Consider the following 20623-nt stretch of genomic DNA (forward strand, 5'->3'; position numbering starts at 1 on the left):
CTGCGAACGAGGATCGCACTTACCTGGTTTTCTTCTCACATCACCTCCACACGTAGGCGCCGGTGTCCTCTGCAGAGCCCCGAGCGGCCCGGAAACTGGAGCTTTGTTTTACTAATTCATTATCTTTGTGCGCCGCCTCCACAGACGCACACACATACACACACGCGCGCGCGCGCGCACACACACGCACACACACACTTCAGTGGTTTCGTTTTACGTCCCCGCTGCCTGCCTCGGTGTGCGTTTGGTTGCGTGTCGGAAGGGGAGCGGTGACTTTTGCTGTGCTTTATTGGAGGCGGCGAGGCGGGGCGGGACCCCACGTGATCACCGCAAAAATGCACGTGTGGGGGCGTTTGAGGCGGTCCGGCCCTCACCTCTAGGCCTCTAGGCTACGTCTGGTTGTGTTTCTAGACTCACTCCGGCATGTCTTCAAATAGTAATGTGTCATATGTAAAATACTGCTGAGCGGTTTAGGAGCCCTTATACTGTATTATTGATACTATTTTTGTTGTTGTTGTTGTTGTTATTATTATTATTATTATTATTAAATAGATCCTCCCCGAATTCCTTTATTAATTCTGTAAATATTTTAGTCCGGTTCAGGAGGATTTAAATATGTTCTTTAGTGGTACCATTTGACCTCCAAGCAGGACCTGCCCCAGTTAATGGTTTAATTTACTGGTGCAAATTCCGCAACATATTTACGATTATTAAAATAACATGACATGCATAGAACCCGGAGATTTTGAGGGTTTCTTTCCGAGAGTTTGACCTCTTGCAACATGTGAAAGGCTGTGACGGGTCACGGGTCAAAAAAGGTTAGAGAGCAGTTTACTCCATGATGTGTTGATACATGTAGTCCAGCTAAATTGGTCTTTATTAAATTAATTTGAAAACCAAGACAAAAACCCAATTAAAGGCTCCTAACGCCCCACACAAATGTCTATAAACCTGCTGAGTGGACACTTTCCTGTTGAAATTCGGTACATTAGCCTGATGGGAACCATTTAAGGAGTTATTATTATTATTAAGTGCAAAACTGTTATATGCCATGTCCAGGTGGGATGTGTTGGCTGGAATTAATCCAAATTGGCATGTGACAAAGGATTATTAGCTAATTGCAATATATTTTATGTGCCAAGTGCTTCACACAAAGAAGCAAATTAAAATATAAAAGAGAGATTTATGGAACAAGACACTGAACCAGAAGGAAATAAAGTCAAAAATGAAATGAAAAAGATTAAAAAACAATCTAACGACAACCCTCAGATGAAATGTTTAGTTTGAGGAGAGATTTCGAAGGACAACACTCCCTGCGAGGATATGAATGCTCTCTGCGGCCGATGGTGAACACGGTGCATGTGGGGAGCCCAGGAGGTGGATATGAATGCTCTCTGCGGCCGATGGTGAACACGTTGCATGTGGGGAGCCCAGGAGGTGGATATGAATGCTCTCTGCGGCCGATGGTGAACACGGTGCATGTGGGGAGCCCAGGAGGTGTATATGAATGCTCTCTGCGGCCGATGGTGAACACGGTGCATGTGGGGAGCCCAGGAGGTGTATATGAATGCTCTCTGCGGCCGATGGTGAACACGGTGCATGTGGGGAGCCCAGGAGGTGGATATGAATGCTCTCTGCGGCCGATGGTGAACACGGTGCATGTGGGGAGCCCAGGAGGTGGATATGAATGCTCTCTGCGGCCGATGGTGAACACGGTACATGTGGGGAGCCCAGGAGGTGTATATGAATGCTCTCTGCGGCCGATGGTGAACACGGTACATGTGGGGAGCCCAGGAGGTGCTGGATGCCAAAGAGCCATAAAAGAAGTGTGTTGTACAGCGTGAAGCCGGCTCACACCTCTCAGCCACATTCTCAGAGAGGCGACACGCCGGTAACACATTCAGCTGGAGGTGCGGCGTGAGGCGCACGTCTTCCTCGCTGCAGCCTCCCTCTGCATTATTGATCAGTAAGTTTATTGACTCTGTCCTAAAGCCATGAGGAAAAACACCAGTCGCACCATTGTTGCTAATAATAATTTGACAATTTATTATTTAGAGCTGTTGATCACTTATTCATCTGAGTCCAAGTTTGGCTTCATTGAGCCTGTGTGTGGGGATAATGTGCAAGCATTCATGCATGCGCGTGTGTTTAGGTGTGTGGCAGGAGATTGTGTCGACTCCCACTGACCTTTCAGACCTGTCCCAGGGTTAATCTATCACTCGGAAGGGGCTATATATTCTTTGGCAGAGATTTTCCTCTGATGGCTTTCTGTTGTCTTTGTTGACTTACTGCTGGAGTAACTGTGTGTGTGTGAAGAGCAAACAACCGGACAGTGCAAGCAAGCTCTCCTAACTTCATAGATAGTATTCTAGACATACTGTGGGCATCTTCAATTTTAATTTATTGATTTATTTTTCTATTAATGGATTTTTGCATCAGCCTCAGCTGTGATGTGTGTTTAGTGCTAATAACTTAAATGTTAGCATGCTCATAGTTGCGAACATGGTAGCATTTAGCATCAAACATAGAGGCCTTGAGGCTAAATTAGCTGCTGCTAACATAACACACTTGACTTTCTGACCAAACTGTCTGTGGCCGTGGTGCATTGTGGGTAATGTCGGCACTAGGTTTTCACAAGGAAGAAGAATGTAGGGAATAAAAAAAAAAAGACAACACCACCGGTTCTGCTGCAGCAATGTTTTCATCCTTTTTTTAAAGAATCGTAAAAGTGCAAAGCTATTTGGTCAAAGTACGCTTTTGATAACTAAACGCCTGTCGATCCATCTTGATAAATGGGTTGTGTATTGTCACAGAAACAGTGTGTGGTATTTAAGTGTTTTTTTCGTTACCTTTTATATTTACATACGGAGCGGGTCCTCATCACAGAGCTGCCCGCCATGCGCTTGGCCCACGGGAGAAGATTCAGTTAGCTGCAACTTCACCACTAGAGGCCTAAAATACTACAACTACTACACCTTTAAAACACCAAGGACAATGAAACATTGCCAATAAATCAAACCAAGCCAAAAACAATCAAAGAAACCAATTCACATTATTGAAATATCCAAATTAAAACCTGATTTAAACCGTCCTACTGCATCAGCTGGTTACGTATTCTTCATTTAAATTCATTATAGTAAAACTGGACTTAAAATCAATGTAAATCCATATTCTGGTCTCATGAGGGACACAAACAATGTATTTTAATGAGCCTGCTTTCGATATGGTGTACAATGTAAATAATACATCAAGCCCCTCTCGAAATCTGAAATTCCAATTTCCACCTATACATCCAGGTCTGGGCTGTAAAATCTATATCCTGCGCCTGCTGTGTCTCCCATCCGACCGTCCCGATGGCGGCCCCACGTTAAGACTCATCTGTGGGTGCTAACACACACACACACACACACACCACTCGGCCCTAACAGGCAGCCAGGCGGGGGGCCAGGGGCCTTTATAATTGGTTTTTAGAGGACACCAGCTGTCTCATGTGCCTGCACGCCTGTCCCCAAAGGAGGAGCAGAGGGGTGAGCGAGCCATGGCCCTCCTCCCCACCCCCAATATTTTAAACCTCCCCCTCCAGTGGATGAAAGACTACTGCTGAGTAGACGAGTGGAGGCGCTGCTGCATTATAAAGTAGACGTTTTTTGAAGGACAATATAGGCCCCAATTATCAATAAGCAGCTAAACACCCCTAAAATAAATGTATGAATCGTGATTTAAGAGGGAGAAAACCCCCATCAAGTATTACCTGCTTATTGCACCCTGCAAATACTATTCTGGGTAAATTATCTCCACTAATGAAAATGGTCACTTAGGCACACAGACCGACCACAAAGACACACAAACAGTCAGCTTTTCAACCTCAAGGGACAGACACATCAGCCTCCATCGGCAGAGTGGAGGCTGAGGGGAGTGCTGCTTCAGCCAAGTAAAGTAAATTACTGTCCACTCAGCGATGACTGGAACCAGAGGGGGGTTATCTCATTAGGGAAATGAAATGCGGGGATAATACTGTATGTGAGCCATGTGGGTGTGATTGTTTCCAAGGAGAACAGAGTTTTTACCAGACTTCAGACATTTTAGACAATGTGAGAGCCATAATAATGAGCTACAGAGGGCATGTGGCATATATATGTATATATATATTTTTTTTTTAATATATATACCGTGACAACAGAGGCAAGAAAAAAAAAGAAGAAGACAGAAATCGATACAAAAGAGCCCGAAGCCGTCCTCTGTTGTTCACTGACCCCGTATCATTTTACCCCAAAGGCCCCGCTTTCACAAAGGCTTCACGGTTCCCATAAAACAGCGCATGCTTAAAGACACGACATAATAAAAAAATGGGCCGTGAAGTGCAGTTACATTCGCTTTGTGCAGCATTTTTCCTGCAGCTTTCACACAAGACACACAAACACTGCAAATGGTATGTTTTCCCCTAGTTTTCCCTCCTGTCTCGACGTGCCCAATAGTTTTCTGAGCCTCAGGTTTCACCTCACAGATAATGAATGATGTGTTTTTCCTCACTCGGTTGGGACTGTGATATGTGTGTGTGTGTGTGTGATGTTTTTGGACTGGGCGTACTCCCCCCCCCCCCTCCTCGAGGGGAACATATATCTTTCAACTCTGTAACCATCACTTTATTTTGCCTACAGAAGACGCTGTTTATTTGCTCAAGTATTGCCTCTCAGCGACGTGTTAATGGGTTTACAGGCTGCAGGTTAACGTCCGAGAGCAAAAGGTTGCAGGAAAACATCCCCCTCCTCAAGTCGACAGAATATAAAGTGCACTCACCAAACAACCTGCCTCTGAGCCTCATCTCTCAATCTCCAAACAGGCCGAGAAATGAGGTCCCTCCTGAAAGAAAAGAGGATCAATAAATAGCTAATTCTGGGGATACTTCTGATTTTTCCTTTTCCTTTTAGTCAAAGCCCTGATTTGAAGTGTTCAGCTAATAAGACGAACGCACACACATGCTCTCGTGAGACAAACTCATCAGGCCAATGTAGCTGCAGCTTTACAATTAGATAAAAATCCTGCAGCGGTAAGATGTTATCAGAGGCTGTTTTAAATCAAGTGTAAATGAAGTATTGACCATTATTTTAAAATACAAGGTGTGTTGGTGGTGCAGTGTAACCAGACAGTATGGATTATCCACTAACCCACTGACCTGCATTGCAGAGGCAGTTTTTTTGTTGCAACGTGCTCTGTTTGTTCAATAAGGCCTGAAAGAGGGAACGTGACAGCCTTGGGCAATGCTGCCCTCTAGTGTTGACAGACCGGTACTTCACTGGAGTTTATTTGCTCTGCGTGGGACCAGAAATACTAATAAATAAGTAAAGTACAAATACCACAACTTGTACTGAAGTACAATACTTGAGAAAATGCTTTGATTGTTTATATTTTAATATCATCAATCAGCTGTGAGATAAATGTAACGAGGTAAAAAGTACAAGTGTCTTGTAGGTCAAACTTGACCTTTGATACCTGGTCATCATCGAGCTGGATAAAATAAGGGATCTATTCCGGTCATTTCTTTCAAAATAAAACCCGTATCTGAAAGTTTTACTGTATCACATTCACGGAAATACTGTTCTTTTAATCCATATCATGGTCTTTTTCTAGTCTACAGTTTTTACTCTGTAATTTGACAGTAAATATAGATTTATTCACAATATAGAGCACAAAGGAGCAATAGAAGCAATGCACGAGGCCTAATAATCACTGAATGACAGACCTGCAGCCAATAATGTGAAGGGGTTTGCATTCAAACATTTGTTATTATTTTGTTGTGTCATAAATATTTGCTCGCGTTTTGTGAAAAACACCCATAATACCCATACAGAGGTTATTTAAAAATGTTTAGTTTGAAAGAAAAGCATGCATTTCCGGTTGTATCCCGACTAACCTGTGTCAAAGTGACGTGGCAGCTTTCTGAACCAGTTCTCTGGGAGGAGCTCAGTCCGCGACCACAGCCGAGCGAGCAGCCGCCGTCGACCCTCCGTCCTCGGCGCAAACATGGCACTGACCCGCCTGGAGAAGGTTCAGGTGTGGCTCTCGAAGGCGGTCATGGGGCTCTTCTACGGGCTGTTTTGGCTGCTGTCGCCTCGCAAATCGGCCGCCACGTCCGGGAAGAAGCTGTCGCCCGTCCGCGACCCTCTGCTGGTGGTGTCTGCGACGCAGCTCGCCAAGAAGATCCGGAGAAAAGAGGTGTGTACGCGGCCGAAGGGCGAGAGGGGGCACGCGCCGCTGCACGGACGAGATTCAGCGCGACGAATTGACTAATTAATGGTCGCTTCTTACTTTTGTTTGTTTTAGACTTTTAAAAGCTGCTGCCCTCAAGATTTGTTATTTGTTTATTTAATTTATTGCAGCGCTGTAGCTTGTTTAAAAAATAAAAATAAAAGCCATTGAGACGGTGGCACCTGTAGAAGAACCACACCTGGGCTCCTAATTACATGCACGTTATAAAGGGACACACTAGTAACAGCTGTTACAATCCCCACGCAGCCGTTTCCTAAAAAGGTGTGAGTGGGTCATACAACTTAAGTCCTTTTATGGGCAAAATGCCCCACGTTTTAGCTTGTGAAATGTGAATATCTCCGGTTTTACAGATTTATAAACGGACTAATTGAATACATTTTTTTAAAAAGTAGCACTTAAATGGCACTTTGTAGTTTGGCTTTCTTGAAGAAATTGTACCTTGTTGATTCTTGTTGAGAGTTTGTACTCTCATGGGTTGAATGCACTTTGTAAGTCGCTTCAGCTAAATAAAAAAATAAAAAAAATGTTTATGCAAACTGCAGCCCAACTGTATGACCACGCCTATTCATATGTAACAATATCTTTATAAAGAGTCCTTTTTTTTTCTTTTTCTTTTTCTTTTCCCCTCCTCTCTTCTCTGTCCCCAGTGCCATATCTCACTTGGAGGAACCACTGTGATGATTGCATTGTAAAGCACCTGTATGGTGTAACTGTGTGTGTCTGCAGGTGTCCAGTGTGCAGGTGGTGCGCGCCTACATCGACAGGATCCAGGAAGTCAACCCTTTTCTGAACGCTGTGACAAAAGACAGGCAAGAAAAAATCTGATGCTTTTTATGTTTGTTGTGACTATATAATTAAATGGTAATAACTGTCCCGCAACACTCACATTCTGGCATGTTCACAGCCTCCACTAGGACGCATAGTCTTAAAATGAAGCCTTCTTAAAAGAGTTATTAAAACGGATTTGGGTGGAATACTTCTCCGGCCAGGTTTGACGCCGCCCTCCAGGAGGCGACGCAGGTCGACAAGCTGATTGAGGAGGAAACCGGAGGAGAGGAGGTGCTGGAGGATCGACTGCCTCTACTGGGGGTCCCGCTCTCTGTCAAAGAGTCCTTCGCCCTGCAGGGTAACTTCCAAAAACCTAATCTCCTGTCACACACTTAAAGTCACTGGACTGAGCACACACACACACACACACACACACACACACACGAGTGACTTGAAACCGATAACATGTCCCGTTACATTCACACATTTCACATTTTGAGGCATGCTTTGTTGTTTCGACTTCATTTGAACTCGTTTCCCTCCCGCAGGCATGCCCTTCACCACGGGTCTGGTCTCCAGGAGAGGAGTCGTGGCCACGGTCGACTGTCCTCCGGTGGCCCTGCTGAAGCGAGCGGGTGCCATCCCGATGGGCGTCACCAACACCAGTGAGCTGTGCATGTGGTCTGAGTCCAACAACCACCTCCACGGCATCACCAGCAACCCGTACGACTTCGAGAGGATAGCGGGAGGAAGCTCAGGTTAGAAGCTGTGAAACTGAAGTGAGTTTAATAAGGATGCGGCGGCGACTGCTGCTGCTGTTGTTGAAGCATTTATTCAGAACACCCTGCCCACTCAAACTGGGCCTTTTTAGTTTAGTTTGGTTCTGTCGGTTCAGTGACCGTGTTTCTAACTGGTGTTGCCTGATAATCACATTACAGTTCACTGCAGACACACACACACACACACACACACACACACACACACACACACACACACGCGCTCCGGCCCTGGTTTCCTTCAAACAGGATCTTCATTGGTGTGACACGCTGCTACATCCTGCGCCTCAGGTGGCGAGGGCAGTATTCTGGGAGGAGCGGGCGCCGTCATCGGCATCGGCTCGGACATCGGCGGCAGCATCCGCATGCCCAGTTTCTTCAACGGAATATTTGGCCACAAACCCACACCTGGTAAGAGACACTAAACGTTCAATTGATTGATAAATTAGCGACCGTTCCGCCAAATTAAACTTAAGTATCGGCGTCGAGATTACGGCTCGTTTTTTTCCGCCGTTTAAGGAACGCGTCACTCTACCGTACCTCAGCGCCACTCGTGTGTTTCTGTAGGCGTCGTGTCGATCGAGAACCAGTACCCTCATGTCTCCGGGAGACAAGGCGAGTACTGCAGCAGTGGCCCCATGTGCCGCTACGCCGAGGACCTGCTGCCGATGCTGAAGATCATGGCGGGACCCAACGCTCACATGTAAGCGCTGCTCTTCTTTGCCCACGTGCAGTTATGACATTCATTTTGCATGGAGGCTTTTCTCGCATGCGGTTCCGACTCTGTGTTGTAATATTTCAATAACTTGTTTTGTCAAAGTGTCGAGATGCGATCATCAGGACGCTGCCCATTCCACTCCGTTTGTGGGGAAAGTTTCATTCATAAAAATGTTCCCAAAGAGTAAAAAAACAGTCTGTTAGTGTATGTAGTAGAAAGTATCCGACATGAAGAGGGAACGGTTTGAGAGGAAGCGAGGTGGTAAGAACCTGAATCCTCTCCATTGTTTGGTGCACGAGGCTCAAAGTGGCTCACTCGACCCCTTATCAACACAAACCACTTGAACCACATTCGTAAACTCTTTACAGGGCGAAGAGTCCGGTTTGATCTCGGCACACGCCCTGAAAGTGTGTGCCGAGATCAAAACTCTGAGGTGCAGTGTTTGTCTAAGTTGCAGCGTTCCTTCACAGGTTGTCCTTGAGCAGAAAGGTCGACCTACAGAAGCTGCGGTTCTTCACCATCCCTCACGACGGCGGCTCCCCGTTAACATGCCCGGTCAGCAGAGAGCTCATTGAGATTCAGAGGAAGGTGCGTCTGACGCAACGTTCTGTCTTTGCCACGTAAGAAGTTGCATCATCAGGAAGGTTAACCCCACCCCCCCCCACGTGATGTTCTCCTCCAGGTGGTGGAGCGCCTGGAGGCCGACCTCGGAGTGAACGTCCAAGAAGTGCGTTTCCCTGAGCTCCGCTACGGCTTCCATATCTGGAACACCTACATGGGTCTTCCCGACAAGGAGGGCAAGGTAGGCCCTCCCGTGTCCCAGCATGCACGCTGGTGTTTTACCAGTTTTCAGGCCGCAGAACGAAGGCTCTCTACCTAATAAGTGAAAGAAAGCCCCGACGTGGGCTTGCTGCCAAGAAATGGTTCACTAATCTGTTTGCAGAGGCCCAGCCTACCACGGACACAGCGGCATTACTGTTATTGAGATAAACCCTGTGAGGTTTACCACAAGCAGATTATAGTGACACAATAACGTCTTTATTCTGGCTGCTTTCTTTTTTTAAATACTTAGGCATCAAATATTGTAGAGGGAGAGATTTTCTCTAATATTTCGTGTGCTCACTCCTGTTTTAAGGTACTTGTTTTAAATGAAATGGTCCCGAAGAAAGACCACATGACTAAAGTCTAACGTGTTCCCGTTCCTCAGCCTCCACTGCCATTTTCTGAGCTCATGGGGGAACCAGGACAACCCGTGTGGCCTGTTTGGGAGCTGCTGAAATGGATGATGGGAAAATCAGAGCACACCATGGCGGCAATCGGTAAGCGGGAGGGGGGGGGGGGAGAAAACAAACAGTTTTTAATCATTCAGGTTTTCCTTTTGTTAATAATTAATGGGCCGTTTGCTAACTTTTATGTGGACGTCCAACCAGTCCACATAAAAGGTCACACGACACAGTAAATAATCTGACGTGGCACTCTGGTGTGCTTCACGCTCGCCTTAGGAAAACAACTGATAATACATTTTCATGTAAATGTGTGTGTGGTGCTCAGGTTTGGCCCTGCTGGAGATGACCCGTGGCCTCAAACCCTCGGCCTTCCTCATTCAGCAGAAGGAGAAGCTGCAGAAGGAGCTGGACGAGCTTCTGGGCACCGACGGGGTTTTTCTTTACCCCTCGCACCCGAGGGTGGCTCCCAAACACCACCACCCGCTCTTCCGTCCCGCTGACTGCGCCTACACGGGTCAGTCCTCCAAAGTGTTCAGTCCGACGCTGCAAGAAAAGAAAGTTATTCTCAGAACATCTTCTACAAGATGCGATCTGATTCATTTCAAAGTAGTTGAAATGTGGTTTCTCTGGAAGGATTGAATGTTTTATTTTCCTTCCATTTATTCTAATACATATTCACCGTTTGGGGCCCCTCAGTCTTATTTTTCCATGCGTACCTCCTGCAGGTATATTCAACATCCTCGGGCTGCCGGTCACCCAGTGCCCTCTGGGCCTGAGCGAGGAAGGTCTGCCCATGGGGCTGCAGGTGGGTGCCGGGAAGCTGCAGGACCGCCTGACCCTGGAGATGGCGCTCTACCTGGAGAAGGCGTTCGGAGGCTGGAGGGACCCCGGGGCCAACTGAAACCAAACGCTCACACGCTCAAACGCTCACAAGCCATTACCAAACCTCCATCTAAATATCTAAAACATGTAACATTTTAACGCGGTGCTAGTGTCTGTCGGCCTTTTATCGGCATCTGTTCACCTACGTGTGAGAGTGCAGTGTGCCGCCTCCACGACAGGTTCAGGGTCTTTAACCCGCCAAGCGGACGTTCACCTGACTCGTATCCATTTATGTAACATAAAAGGTGCAGTTTGAAACCGGTACGCCTCGTCTAAAGAGTTCACGTGCGGTCAGGACATACGTGCACACCCCTGAGTTCAGAAGAATGACACGCACATGTAGATGTGGAGTCAGCAGAATGTTTTAGTACGCCTGAATGATGGCAGTTAATCAAAATTGTGGAGCCTGCTTATGCTGCAACTTGAGTTTCATTTAATAATAAAAAGAATGTCTGAATATTTTCTCATTTATGACATCGCCACTTTTAAGAAAACACAATTTTTTTTTGCAGGAGGTCAGAACAACACATTTTCCTTTAAATATAAAACCTGGCTATTTAACTACCAACTCATGTGTAAAGTCTGGAGTGGAGGGAGAAGCAGACGCACAAACAGGAAACTCCATAAAACGCTAAACTTGAGTAAAACAGAAACTTCTCACTGGAGACTTGTCACTTTATTTTCTTCCCTTCTTTGGAGACAAAGGATGAAAAACCAACGAAGACATCCACCAGACGGCTCCAAACAGAACATTTGTTTCTGCTCACCTCTACGTTGACTGTCATTATTGTTCTTTTTTTAGTTGTTGTCACAAAACCCCAATTGGGTTCTGAAGATATACTGCAAATGTGACATTCATACAGAAAAATACAGGCAGCCTGTCTTTTCTTCTTTGTAGACACATGCTTGTACCTCAAGAGTACAAATGTTGAAAGGTGCCCGCCGTGAGAATAATTCCTCGGCGTCATTCAGGAATCAGAGGCGACTTAAACTAAAACAATAAAAAAAAAATAAAAAGGGAAAAACCAAACAAAAAGTACAGAAATATTCTTCTGAGAGTCCTGCATTTTGGCGGTGCAGGAACAGGGAGCATCTTTCTCTCCTGGACGACTTCTCGGTGCTTGATTTGGCCCAAAATGTGAATGCAAAATACTTTTTGTAAGTGTGTGTAAACATGATTTCTTTTGAAAGCGGATAAGAAATGTCGGGCGCGTTGACTTTGAGGAAAGTGAAGCGGCCTCAAGAGGTATTGGTTATGGGTTTGTATTTCTTGAGGCGGGTCCACTGTCCTGTGGAGTAGTTCATTTCGAAGACCGTGTCCACCAGCATGGTGGTGCTGCCGGTGCCGTCGGCTTTGGGCAGGACCTCCGTGTGTTCGCTCAGCTTGATCTGGATGATGTCCCCCTGCTCCGGGCACGGGTTCTCTGCAAGGCAGGCGGAGGAAGCAGAATGGTTTGTGTTCAGGAATCATCAGGGGCACCTTTTAATTATACGACTGTCGTGGCATCAATTAGTTTAGCCGTTGAGTGAGTATGAAACTAACGTTATAGTTGTGAATGCATCAGTAAAGTGTGTGCACAATATATTTGTCTGAATAATTGCTACAACTACCCAAGACCCAAAACCAACGGGCTCAGGCTCACTTAAGGTGGGCTGAACTTTTAAGTTTTTCTTAATTTACAATATTTCTTCAACTGTTTAACGATAGAATTAAATCTGTGAAAATGCTTTTTGTCAGTTAATTATTATTTATCCCGAGTGACAAGTCAAGTCTGTATTGGAAGAGCATTGTGAGAAAGATGAGAACAGGTTTTTACTGAGACACAAAATGTCGGTTCCTTTCTGATCAGGCCTGTACCTCTGGATCCAGCCATGAAGCCCAGGATCAGGGCCTTCTCCGGTCTGGTGACCTTGTTGGCCGTCTTGAACATCTCCTGGGCGGCGTACATCTGGTCTCTCTGAGGAGCAGAAATACGCGTGCGGCAGAGAATTTAGCAGCCTGAGAGGAACACTGAGCACTTACGTACAGATTCAGTAATACGGAGGAGCTCGAGTGACGTTTATCAACGCTCCGTTTCCGGCTTACCGTGAGTGACAGATTCTTTTTGGGCTGGGGCTGTGGTGGCACAGGGGTGGGTGTCGGGGTGGGGGTCTGAGGTGTGCTGGGAGGCTGGGTGGGGGTCTCCGGCTGGCTGGCCGTCGCAGCCGCCGGAGGCCCGTTGCTGGCTGGGGTGGAGACCGGCGTGCTGGGGGACGTGGGCGTCGCGGGATTAGCCGTGTTGCCGGCGTTGTACATCGGCGTTCTCTGTTTGTACTGGCCCGGCAAGGTGGCGGTGGCGCCAGCGCCCGCCGTCGCCGACTCCTCCGGTTGGCGAGCCGACTGCAGCGTTTCCCGTCCGGAACCGCCAGCGTTCGCTTCGTAGGAGGTTTGGAGAAGACAAGACATTGTGAGTTTGACGCCTGCAAGAGGGGTTTGTACTTGAGCCAACACTGAAGCTCTGGGGTCTCGTCTCACCTGGCTGGGCCTCGGAGCTGGGAATGTAAGAGGAGGAGGGCACCATGCTGGGCGTGGCAGGGAGGTAGCTGGTCGACGGCAGAGGATTCTCGTTCAACGCCCCGAGTTTCTGTAAAACAAAACGGCGCGCGTTACAAAATACCCAGAAAAAAAAAAACTGGATGGGTGCTAATATGAGACCAAGCAGGAGAAATCCAGAACGAGTGATGTCAACGTGTGCGGTCGAGCACCTGTGCAGAGACGAGGCCGGCAGCGTAGTCGGGCGTCGTGTTCTCCACCACCGCTGCTGCGGCGGCTTCTTCTTTGGCCGCTTTCTCGACAGCCTCCGTTTCTAAAAGCAGAAGTAAACATTAGTACCGACTAATAAATCCATGGCGTCCGCTCTAAAACTTGGGCTGACGGGAGGGCTGGAACAAGAATTACCCAAAGTCTTCCTTCTCCTCTTGGCCTCCCTTCCTGCTCCGACCATATCCAGCTCTGAAATATCTAAAAGCTGAAAAGAAAACAACAACAAAAAGGCCAACTGTAAGAACGATTCTAACCTCATGCACAAAAATAACTGAAATTAAAAAAATGTGTCTGTAATCTCTAATTAAAAAAAAACATAGATGATGCATGTAAGCAGGACTCAGTTATAAATGTTCTCGTCATGTTTTTACCTTGACCCCCCTCTCTTTACGCAAGGGCGTCCGTGCAGGGGCAATAGGCGTGCGGTTACTGGGAGGGCTGAATATACTGGGGGCAGTGGGACTGCGGAACGGGGCCTTGGGAATCCCCTTAAGAGGAGCTGTGATGCAAATATTGACACATGTATCAGCAATGGTTAACGAAGTCGGATACAACATTTTTTAAAAAGCTTCCTGGCCACAACTAGAATAAGTGGTAATGTGAACGTTGGGATGATACTTTTTAAAGTGAGGGATGCGTTCATACACCGATAACTCACTCGTAGTGTCAATCTTTTTGACCAGTCCTCTCCCTTTGGCGTGAAAAGGCACTCCGGCTGTCTTTTTTAGCTGTTGGGCTGTTTCTGTGGCTGCAATAGAAAACAAGTTAAAAGTTAATGCGCGATTGAAGATTCCAACACATTCGATAATCTTGCACACAATTATAACCAAATACAAATAAGCTTTAAAAAAAGGCAGGAAACAGAAGATTAAAACTACGCGGAGACTTCAAACTGCTCCCGGAGAGAAACACACCGGTTGAAGTTTCTAGTAACTTACATTTCTGGAGCAGCTCTGCTCTGAGGGTTGCACTCTTGGGCTTCCTCTTCAGTTGGAAATGTTTGACGGGGGGTGTGAGGGGCCCCACCAGAGTGGTTAACGCACTCTTGTTCAGGTACTGGCACTCCAGAGGAAGCATGGCAGATGCCTCGCACTCGCTCACTGGGGAGCAGAGGAGAGGAAATTTATATTATTCAGACGACCTCGCTTTTCCGCCCCGTGGGAATATATGATCGACGAATGAAATGCGGCCAGAATGGGAGGGGGAGGGGGAGGGGGAGGGGGGTGCCCCTACCTTTCTCCCTGAGCTCGCCGAGAATATCCTGCACGTTTGGATTCTGCTCCTCCAAGTCCAGATTCAGAGAGCCGGTCTCTGGGAAGGACTTGAGGATGTCAGCAACCATCAGCACCCACGGCTCCGAGTCCACCGTAGCCAGCTGGATGATCTCCGACAGGGCCTCCTTCATCTGGGGAGAGGAGGAGGAGAAGTAAGTAACACAAAGATGGACGCCTTGTGCTGCCTGAGAATAACTTATTAGTTTAATAAACTATGTTTGTTTTTTTTATATATATTTGCAAATTCATTTAAAAATCAGCCAGTTCTTAAAATAGACCTTTCATCAAAATGTTAATCAGTCCTCATTAAACGTCCACAATGCATTTAATGAATAAGATCCAATTAATTAAAGAAAATCACATTTAAGAGGCCAAATGTTCTATTGATCAACCTTTAATTTTGATCTTGTTACCGAGTATTCACAACCGATGACGTCATCGGCTGAAGCGATCAAATCATCTCAGATCATTTGATTTCGTCTGATTTTCTTGTACCAAAAAGTGTAAAAGTGCTTTAGAGCCGCCTGCTTGACTACAATAAATACAGTCCTCATTCTACAAAATAAGAGAGAGAATCTGCAACAACACAGACGAGCACATTTCTGTGATTTATTTTTACAGTCAAAACTAAACAAAAAAAAAGTTTCGACTTTTTACACACATTTCTACGGTTTAATGGTCAAGAGACTAATTAGTAATATCAATAATACTACATATAATGTATATTCAATGCTATACATGCATTTCCTTCTTACTCTTCTGCACCGTTTGGAGCTTTTATTTGTGTAACGCTATAACGAAGCACGTGATCTCCAGAAAGGCTGTCCACGACGCCCTGCCTGCATATGCAATGACCACGACGGCGGCTGCGTAACGTTGAAGCTCCACAAGTGAGGTGTCCCGGCCCCGCCCTCCAGCCCCGGTCAGGGAGCTCTCCCGGTGCCCATCCCACCACCGTAATTATCTGTCGGGGGAACCGCTCGGCTTAAATGTTTCCTTGTCGTCTCCGCAGTTAAAAAAAAAAAAAAAAAAAACTAGTCTGCGTTCACGTGAAGTTCGTCGTGCGGCTTGCGTGACATCGACGTGAATTCGGTAATGTCCTCCGGAGGGGAACCGTTGCGGAAGAGTAACGGCAGCGTTTGTGTTTCCTTCCCGGTGGTTAACGACGTCAACCCCCCTTCGCCAGTAACGCTGACGTGAACTTTAGCAAGATTTATTAACGAGGTTAGACGTTTAAAGAATTATTTATTTTATTTTTTTTAAATTATATTTTTAAGCAGCTCGCTGGAGTTTTCGAGCTCATTTCCTCGCGCTGTATTTTATTTTGTTTTAGCTTCACGTTCCCGGTCACGCGCTAACAGCGAGCTAACGCACCGCGACCCACCTCGTCAACGGTCCGCCGGGGGAGATGCAGCATCCCGAGCAGGAGCTTCAGTTTCACCGGCGGCGATAAGCTGGAGAAGCACAGCCGTATGTTGTCTATCACCGACACGGTGAGGAGAGACGCGATGCTCGGGGGCGTCCACAGCTCGTCCGTGGATCCCAATTTGTTGTGAAGCCACAGCCCGGTGTCGCTGTCCTTCATCGACGCCATCTTGGAAAAAGAAGTGTTTTGAGTTCGGGCATTTTAACAGGCTACCTAAGAAAACAGTCAGGACCCCGCCCACACGGAGGTCATTTGACAACGTTGAACCGTGACAACAAAATATATTAAATATAAAACAAAACAGGTATAATTCACCTTTTTATTCTATGGTGATGTCTCTGGTTTGGTCAGTTTGTTTTGTCCATATGTTGTATGTTTTATTAATAAAGTGAAAGTAAGTGGAATTTTACTTTAATGTACCGTTGTAACTTATATTTGTATATTAACTGACAGAAAGGTGCATATTATTCAGTTCTTCCCAACGTAAATGGTGAGTTTGTTCTCTAGTGCCTTATTTAGAGGACATGTCTTCTAGATACATTGCCTAAGTGGCAACGAAAAAGAAAAGAAAAGACATTAAAGAACATTGCATGCCGCAGTATTTTGTATTTACTTTGAAATATTTCAATATAAATTACAAAAATATTATGTCTGCAGTTACCAAAACATGTTCCCTTTGTATGCACAACGTATTAATGTATTCTATGTTATGATAATCAAAAGAAGTATTTAGTTCAAGTAAAATTAGCACAAAAAGAATACAACATTTTACTAAATGGAGGCTATTTAAAGTTATATGGAGGCTATTTAAAGTTCCAAGTGAAAGAGTAATTATGTAGACCAGCTCAAAGTGTTATGTATATTATTACTCATGTAATAGCATGAGGAGATAATTAGTACTACTTTATAAACGCTGGATCCTTATACTTAATAATCTGTTAAATCGTCAGTTGTCATGTTGTAGAGTGTCAGAAAATGAAAATACAAAATGCAGCACTTGATAAAATGTACTTATTTACTTCCAACAATTGATAATAAGCTAATTAGAAATCTATAAAGTCTGTGTTTTAATTTCCATTTTGTCAAAGGCCTTTATTTTGAATGTTTAAACCGGAAGTCTTCATTCTGGTCCCCCAAAGCACTTTTCTTTTTTCACGAGCCACACGCATGCGCACTTCCTTTAACTACATCAAACAATCCTCGGTGAGCATCTTGCGCTGATCTGGTGTACGGCTAAATATCATCGACTGATTCACGGTAGGTGCACATGCAGTTTGCAAAAAATAAACTGTAAACTGTATTTGTCAAATACACAAATATATTTAGCAATAAAAAACTGTCTGAACAAAACCTGCGCGGTTCTGTTATTCCATTGATTTTGCGGTCGAGTAGGACATTTTCCGTTGTTGTGTTTAACCCGCACACACCCGCACATTTTTAATTTCTAATTCCAAAAAGGTAATTGCCCACGTCGACACCATGGCGTCCAGTGGATATCTACAGGCAGCGGGGCTCCTCCTGGCGGTGCAGCTGCTCTGTCTCGGTGCAGCTGATGCGGATCAGGACACCGGGACTGTCATCCCTGCCGAAAGTAGGTGCATTTAAATATGACATTATTTTTTTTGCTTGTTTCTTGCAGGTGTTTTTTGTTAGGTGGAAACGTGTCTGCCACACAGATGTGTTGTCATAGTCACATGACAGCAGGTCCCCACAGAGGTGGGCATTTCTTAGTGGGAATTATAGGTCACCCTAATTGGTGTGTCTATATATATATATATCACAACGTGAAAATGGGCCCGCGCTGCTACTGTACGACCCATTTCCATCATCACCACTAGGTTTAAAAAAAAAAAAAAAGTAAAGGTTCAAAGATGATTATGATTTTGTATTGCAGCCACCGGTGGTGATACATGTACATTTGACCCCTTTGTCATGAGGCAAAAAACGCCCTGTGACCGAGCCTTCTCTGCAGTTACTTTTCTGAATTATTAGTAGCACTCCCCAGGTTAAATAAATACAAATCTAAATAGATAGCTCCTAAAAAAGTAGAAACGACACAGTAATAGTTGTACAAATTAAATCAATTTACTCAAAAGCAATAAAACACCCTAAATTCAACACTCTCACAGGTGACCGCTCGCATTGTTGTGGCTAAAATGGGCGAATATTTGCAAAGCTCGGATGCACATTGTGTCGCTAACTGCCATCTCCGAGTCGGGGCCACAGACTTACTGACCCAACGTGAACCTCTTTAGTTCTGAGTTCTCTCCTCTGATGTGCAGGTCGCCCATGTGTGGACTGTCATGCCTTTGAGTTCATGCAGAGGGCTCTGCAAGATCTAAAGAAGACCGCCTTCAGCCTCGATGCCAGGGTACGTTTTTTCACCTCCCAAGCTTCATGTTCACCGCTCATGATTCACCAGCCGACGAGTCTTTCAGAGAACAATTAGTGTACGCTCATGATAACTCTGAACCATTGGTTATTGGAGGTATTTAATGTGCTCTTATGTGGGAGGTTTCACAAGGAAGTCAGGTTCTTTAAAAAAAAGTATGAAGAAGTAACATAAGTGTTATTGTCTTTCTTTATATAAATGTATAGAGCAAATAACACGTTACATTTGCATCATGTTTTCCAAAATATCGCTATGATATCAAAAAAAGAGCAACATAAGCTTCTGCATAAATGCCACTCATTATAATAATGAATGTCCTTAACAGAGACCCGATACCTTTTTTGATTCATAATATTACATGAAAAACCTCATTTTTTTAATTATTGTTTTTAAAGTAAATAAATAATGTTTTATTGCTATCTTCACCACAAAGAGCACTTTATTTACCGCGTCATCTTCCACTGGTGCTCAGTCTTTTGGAGAAATTATATTTTATTAAACGTGCATTACCCAGAAATAAAGCCTTCGAGGAGCGTCTGCAGTGTTACTTGAGATCTGTAACAACCTTGTGTGTTTGCATGCGGTCACGTGTTGTTGTTGTTGTTGTTGTTGTCCATTGCAGACGGAGACGCTGGTTCTGAGGGCCGAGAGGAGGGCTCTGTGTGACTGCATGCCCACCAACTCACTGCGCTGACTCCACCCGAGGACGCCTCCACCCGTCACCCCCCCCCCCGATCCAAACCTCTACTCATGTACAGCGATCGTCACCCCAACTTATTTTACGCAATAGGCACTTTATTTTACTTTCTCTCACGTCACCGTCGAGTGACACTTTGATTTGAAACATCAGAGGGCATGTTGTTGTCGTCGTCGTTGTTGTTGTTGTTCAGCCTTATTCGGGGCGACTTTTATACCACTGATGTTTTGCATCGTGAAACACATGCCTGTGAACGTCGTCCGGTTGTTTTTCATCGCCATAGGATTCGGGGTCGGTTCTCATCTGTCTCCGATTTTAAGCATAAAGTATTTTTTTGTACTTTTTAGTGTTTGACTGTATGACGTAGATACGGTGGAACGCATCGATGCATTTCCAATCGTCGAATGTGTTGTACGAGATTAATGTTTACAACGATTATACACATCGAACTGTAGCATCACATGGGATTCATTTAACTGCTCGAAATATTTCAATAACTGTTTTTAAACGATTCAACTGATTTTCAGGCTGGCTTCTTCTGCAAAAAAAAAACAACTGGAAAAAAAGGGGGGGGGGGGAGGGGGGGCGGTTGGGTAACTTATTGAATAAAATTATTTTCTTTATGATAACCGTAACGATTTTTTTTGTAAACTAAATCAACACGAAAAAACATTTTACCAGAAGTTCAAACAATATTTTTTTGTAGGCGTTAAAAAGCATAATTCTAGATGTCGATTTAGCGCAGCACTGTAGCATGAATTTACAGCACTTTTTGTTCACCTACTGTTAATGTAGAGTTTATATATATCGATTGTGTGAATGTACACAGGTCTTCTGTCTGACAACGGTGTGTATGCAAGAATATAGATGAACAATATCGTTATGGAAGGGGGGATAGAGATAGAAATATTGTTGCTCGTTCATGAACAGTGTACTTTGTTAACAATGTCACACAACACCACATTTATTGTCTTCATGTTGTACCTATCAATAAAAACAAGGAATGAAAAACTGCTTTTATTTTTTCCTCTTTATTCATTCATTAATTGTTTGTTTCATGAAATAAAGCAGCTGAAAACCCAACGATATTTAGTTTAACGTGACAGAACAGTGACATTTTGGCATATTTGCAACTAATAATTGATCAAAATAGTTGCACGTCAGTTAATTTTCTGTCAAATGGATACAGGTCTACTTATTTATTAATTCACTGGTATGAATCTTATTTTCTCATGCGCTATCAATGATGATATTATGGCTGGGTCCACACATAGAAACACAGATCCCTGAGTCCTAAAGGTCACATGTGTATTTATTTAAACTATTTTAAACTACATGTATGTCAACACACATAAGTGTGTGAGTTGTAGATAACAAACTAAACTTTTTTGGGG

The 20623-nt window shown here is 44.8% G+C and overlaps 4 protein-coding genes across 7 annotated transcripts in view; 2 read left to right on the plus strand and 2 right to left on the minus strand.

Annotated features, from left to right (window-relative positions):
• tesk1 (testis associated actin remodelling kinase 1) overlaps positions 1-6061 on the minus strand; it is a 24382-nt gene extending 18321 nt beyond the window's left edge. Inside the window, exons 1-2 of one of the 2 annotated variants that reach the window (XM_034556591.1) lie at positions 5912-6061; positions 4798-4860 (exon numbers count right to left, since the gene is read on the minus strand). The gene's annotated coding sequence lies outside the window, so the exon portion shown is untranslated. Of the gene's footprint in view, positions 1-23; positions 272-4797; positions 4861-5911 lie in introns of those variants that run through there. The other variant, XM_034556589.1, reaches the window with a different exon arrangement.
• On the plus strand, positions 5919-11094 carry faah2b (fatty acid amide hydrolase 2b). Its single transcript, XM_034556595.1, has 11 exons — positions 5919-6213; positions 6994-7076; positions 7257-7393; positions 7584-7793; positions 8103-8222; positions 8379-8514; positions 9000-9117; positions 9212-9331; positions 9737-9848; positions 10081-10269; positions 10481-11094. The coding sequence occupies exons 1-11, from the start codon at positions 6022-6024 to the stop codon at positions 10654-10656; spliced, it is 1593 nt and encodes a 530-aa protein (XP_034412486.1). The 5' UTR covers positions 5919-6021; the 3' UTR covers positions 10657-11094.
• A 200-nt stretch (positions 11095-11294) lies between these two features.
• nelfa (negative elongation factor complex member A) lies at positions 11295-16332 on the minus strand. Its single transcript, XM_034556594.1, has 11 exons — positions 16099-16332; positions 14674-14845; positions 14379-14540; positions 14099-14188; positions 13812-13939; positions 13576-13645; positions 13383-13483; positions 13153-13261; positions 12724-13052; positions 12496-12595; positions 11295-12061 (listed from the first exon to the last, which is right to left on the minus strand). Exons 1-11 carry the CDS (start codon positions 16306-16308, stop codon positions 11877-11879), a joined length of 1656 nt encoding a protein of 551 aa, XP_034412485.1. The 5' UTR covers positions 16309-16332; the 3' UTR covers positions 11295-11876.
• Positions 15427-20235, plus strand: c18h4orf48 (chromosome 18 C4orf48 homolog). Of its 3 annotated transcripts, none has more exons than XM_034556599.1 (4): positions 15427-15670; positions 17599-17731; positions 18423-18511; positions 19155-19789. In XM_034556599.1, the coding sequence occupies exons 2-4, from the start codon at positions 17620-17622 to the stop codon at positions 19224-19226; spliced, it is 273 nt and encodes a 90-aa protein (XP_034412490.1). In that variant the 5' UTR covers positions 15427-15670; positions 17599-17619; the 3' UTR covers positions 19227-19789. The 3 variants fall into 3 exon arrangements, with proteins under 3 accessions (XP_034412490.1, XP_034412488.1, XP_034412489.1); XM_034556597.1 differs by having other exon boundaries at positions 15431-17397; positions 19155-20235; XM_034556598.1 differs by having other exon boundaries at positions 15434-16444.
• Positions 20236-20623: the final 388 nt, after the last annotated feature.

The sequence above is a fragment of the Cyclopterus lumpus genome, chromosome 18 (assembly GCF_009769545.1).
Source record: "Cyclopterus lumpus isolate fCycLum1 chromosome 18, fCycLum1.pri, whole genome shotgun sequence".
In the NCBI taxonomy this organism is placed as follows: domain Eukaryota; kingdom Metazoa; phylum Chordata; class Actinopteri; order Perciformes; family Cyclopteridae; genus Cyclopterus; species Cyclopterus lumpus.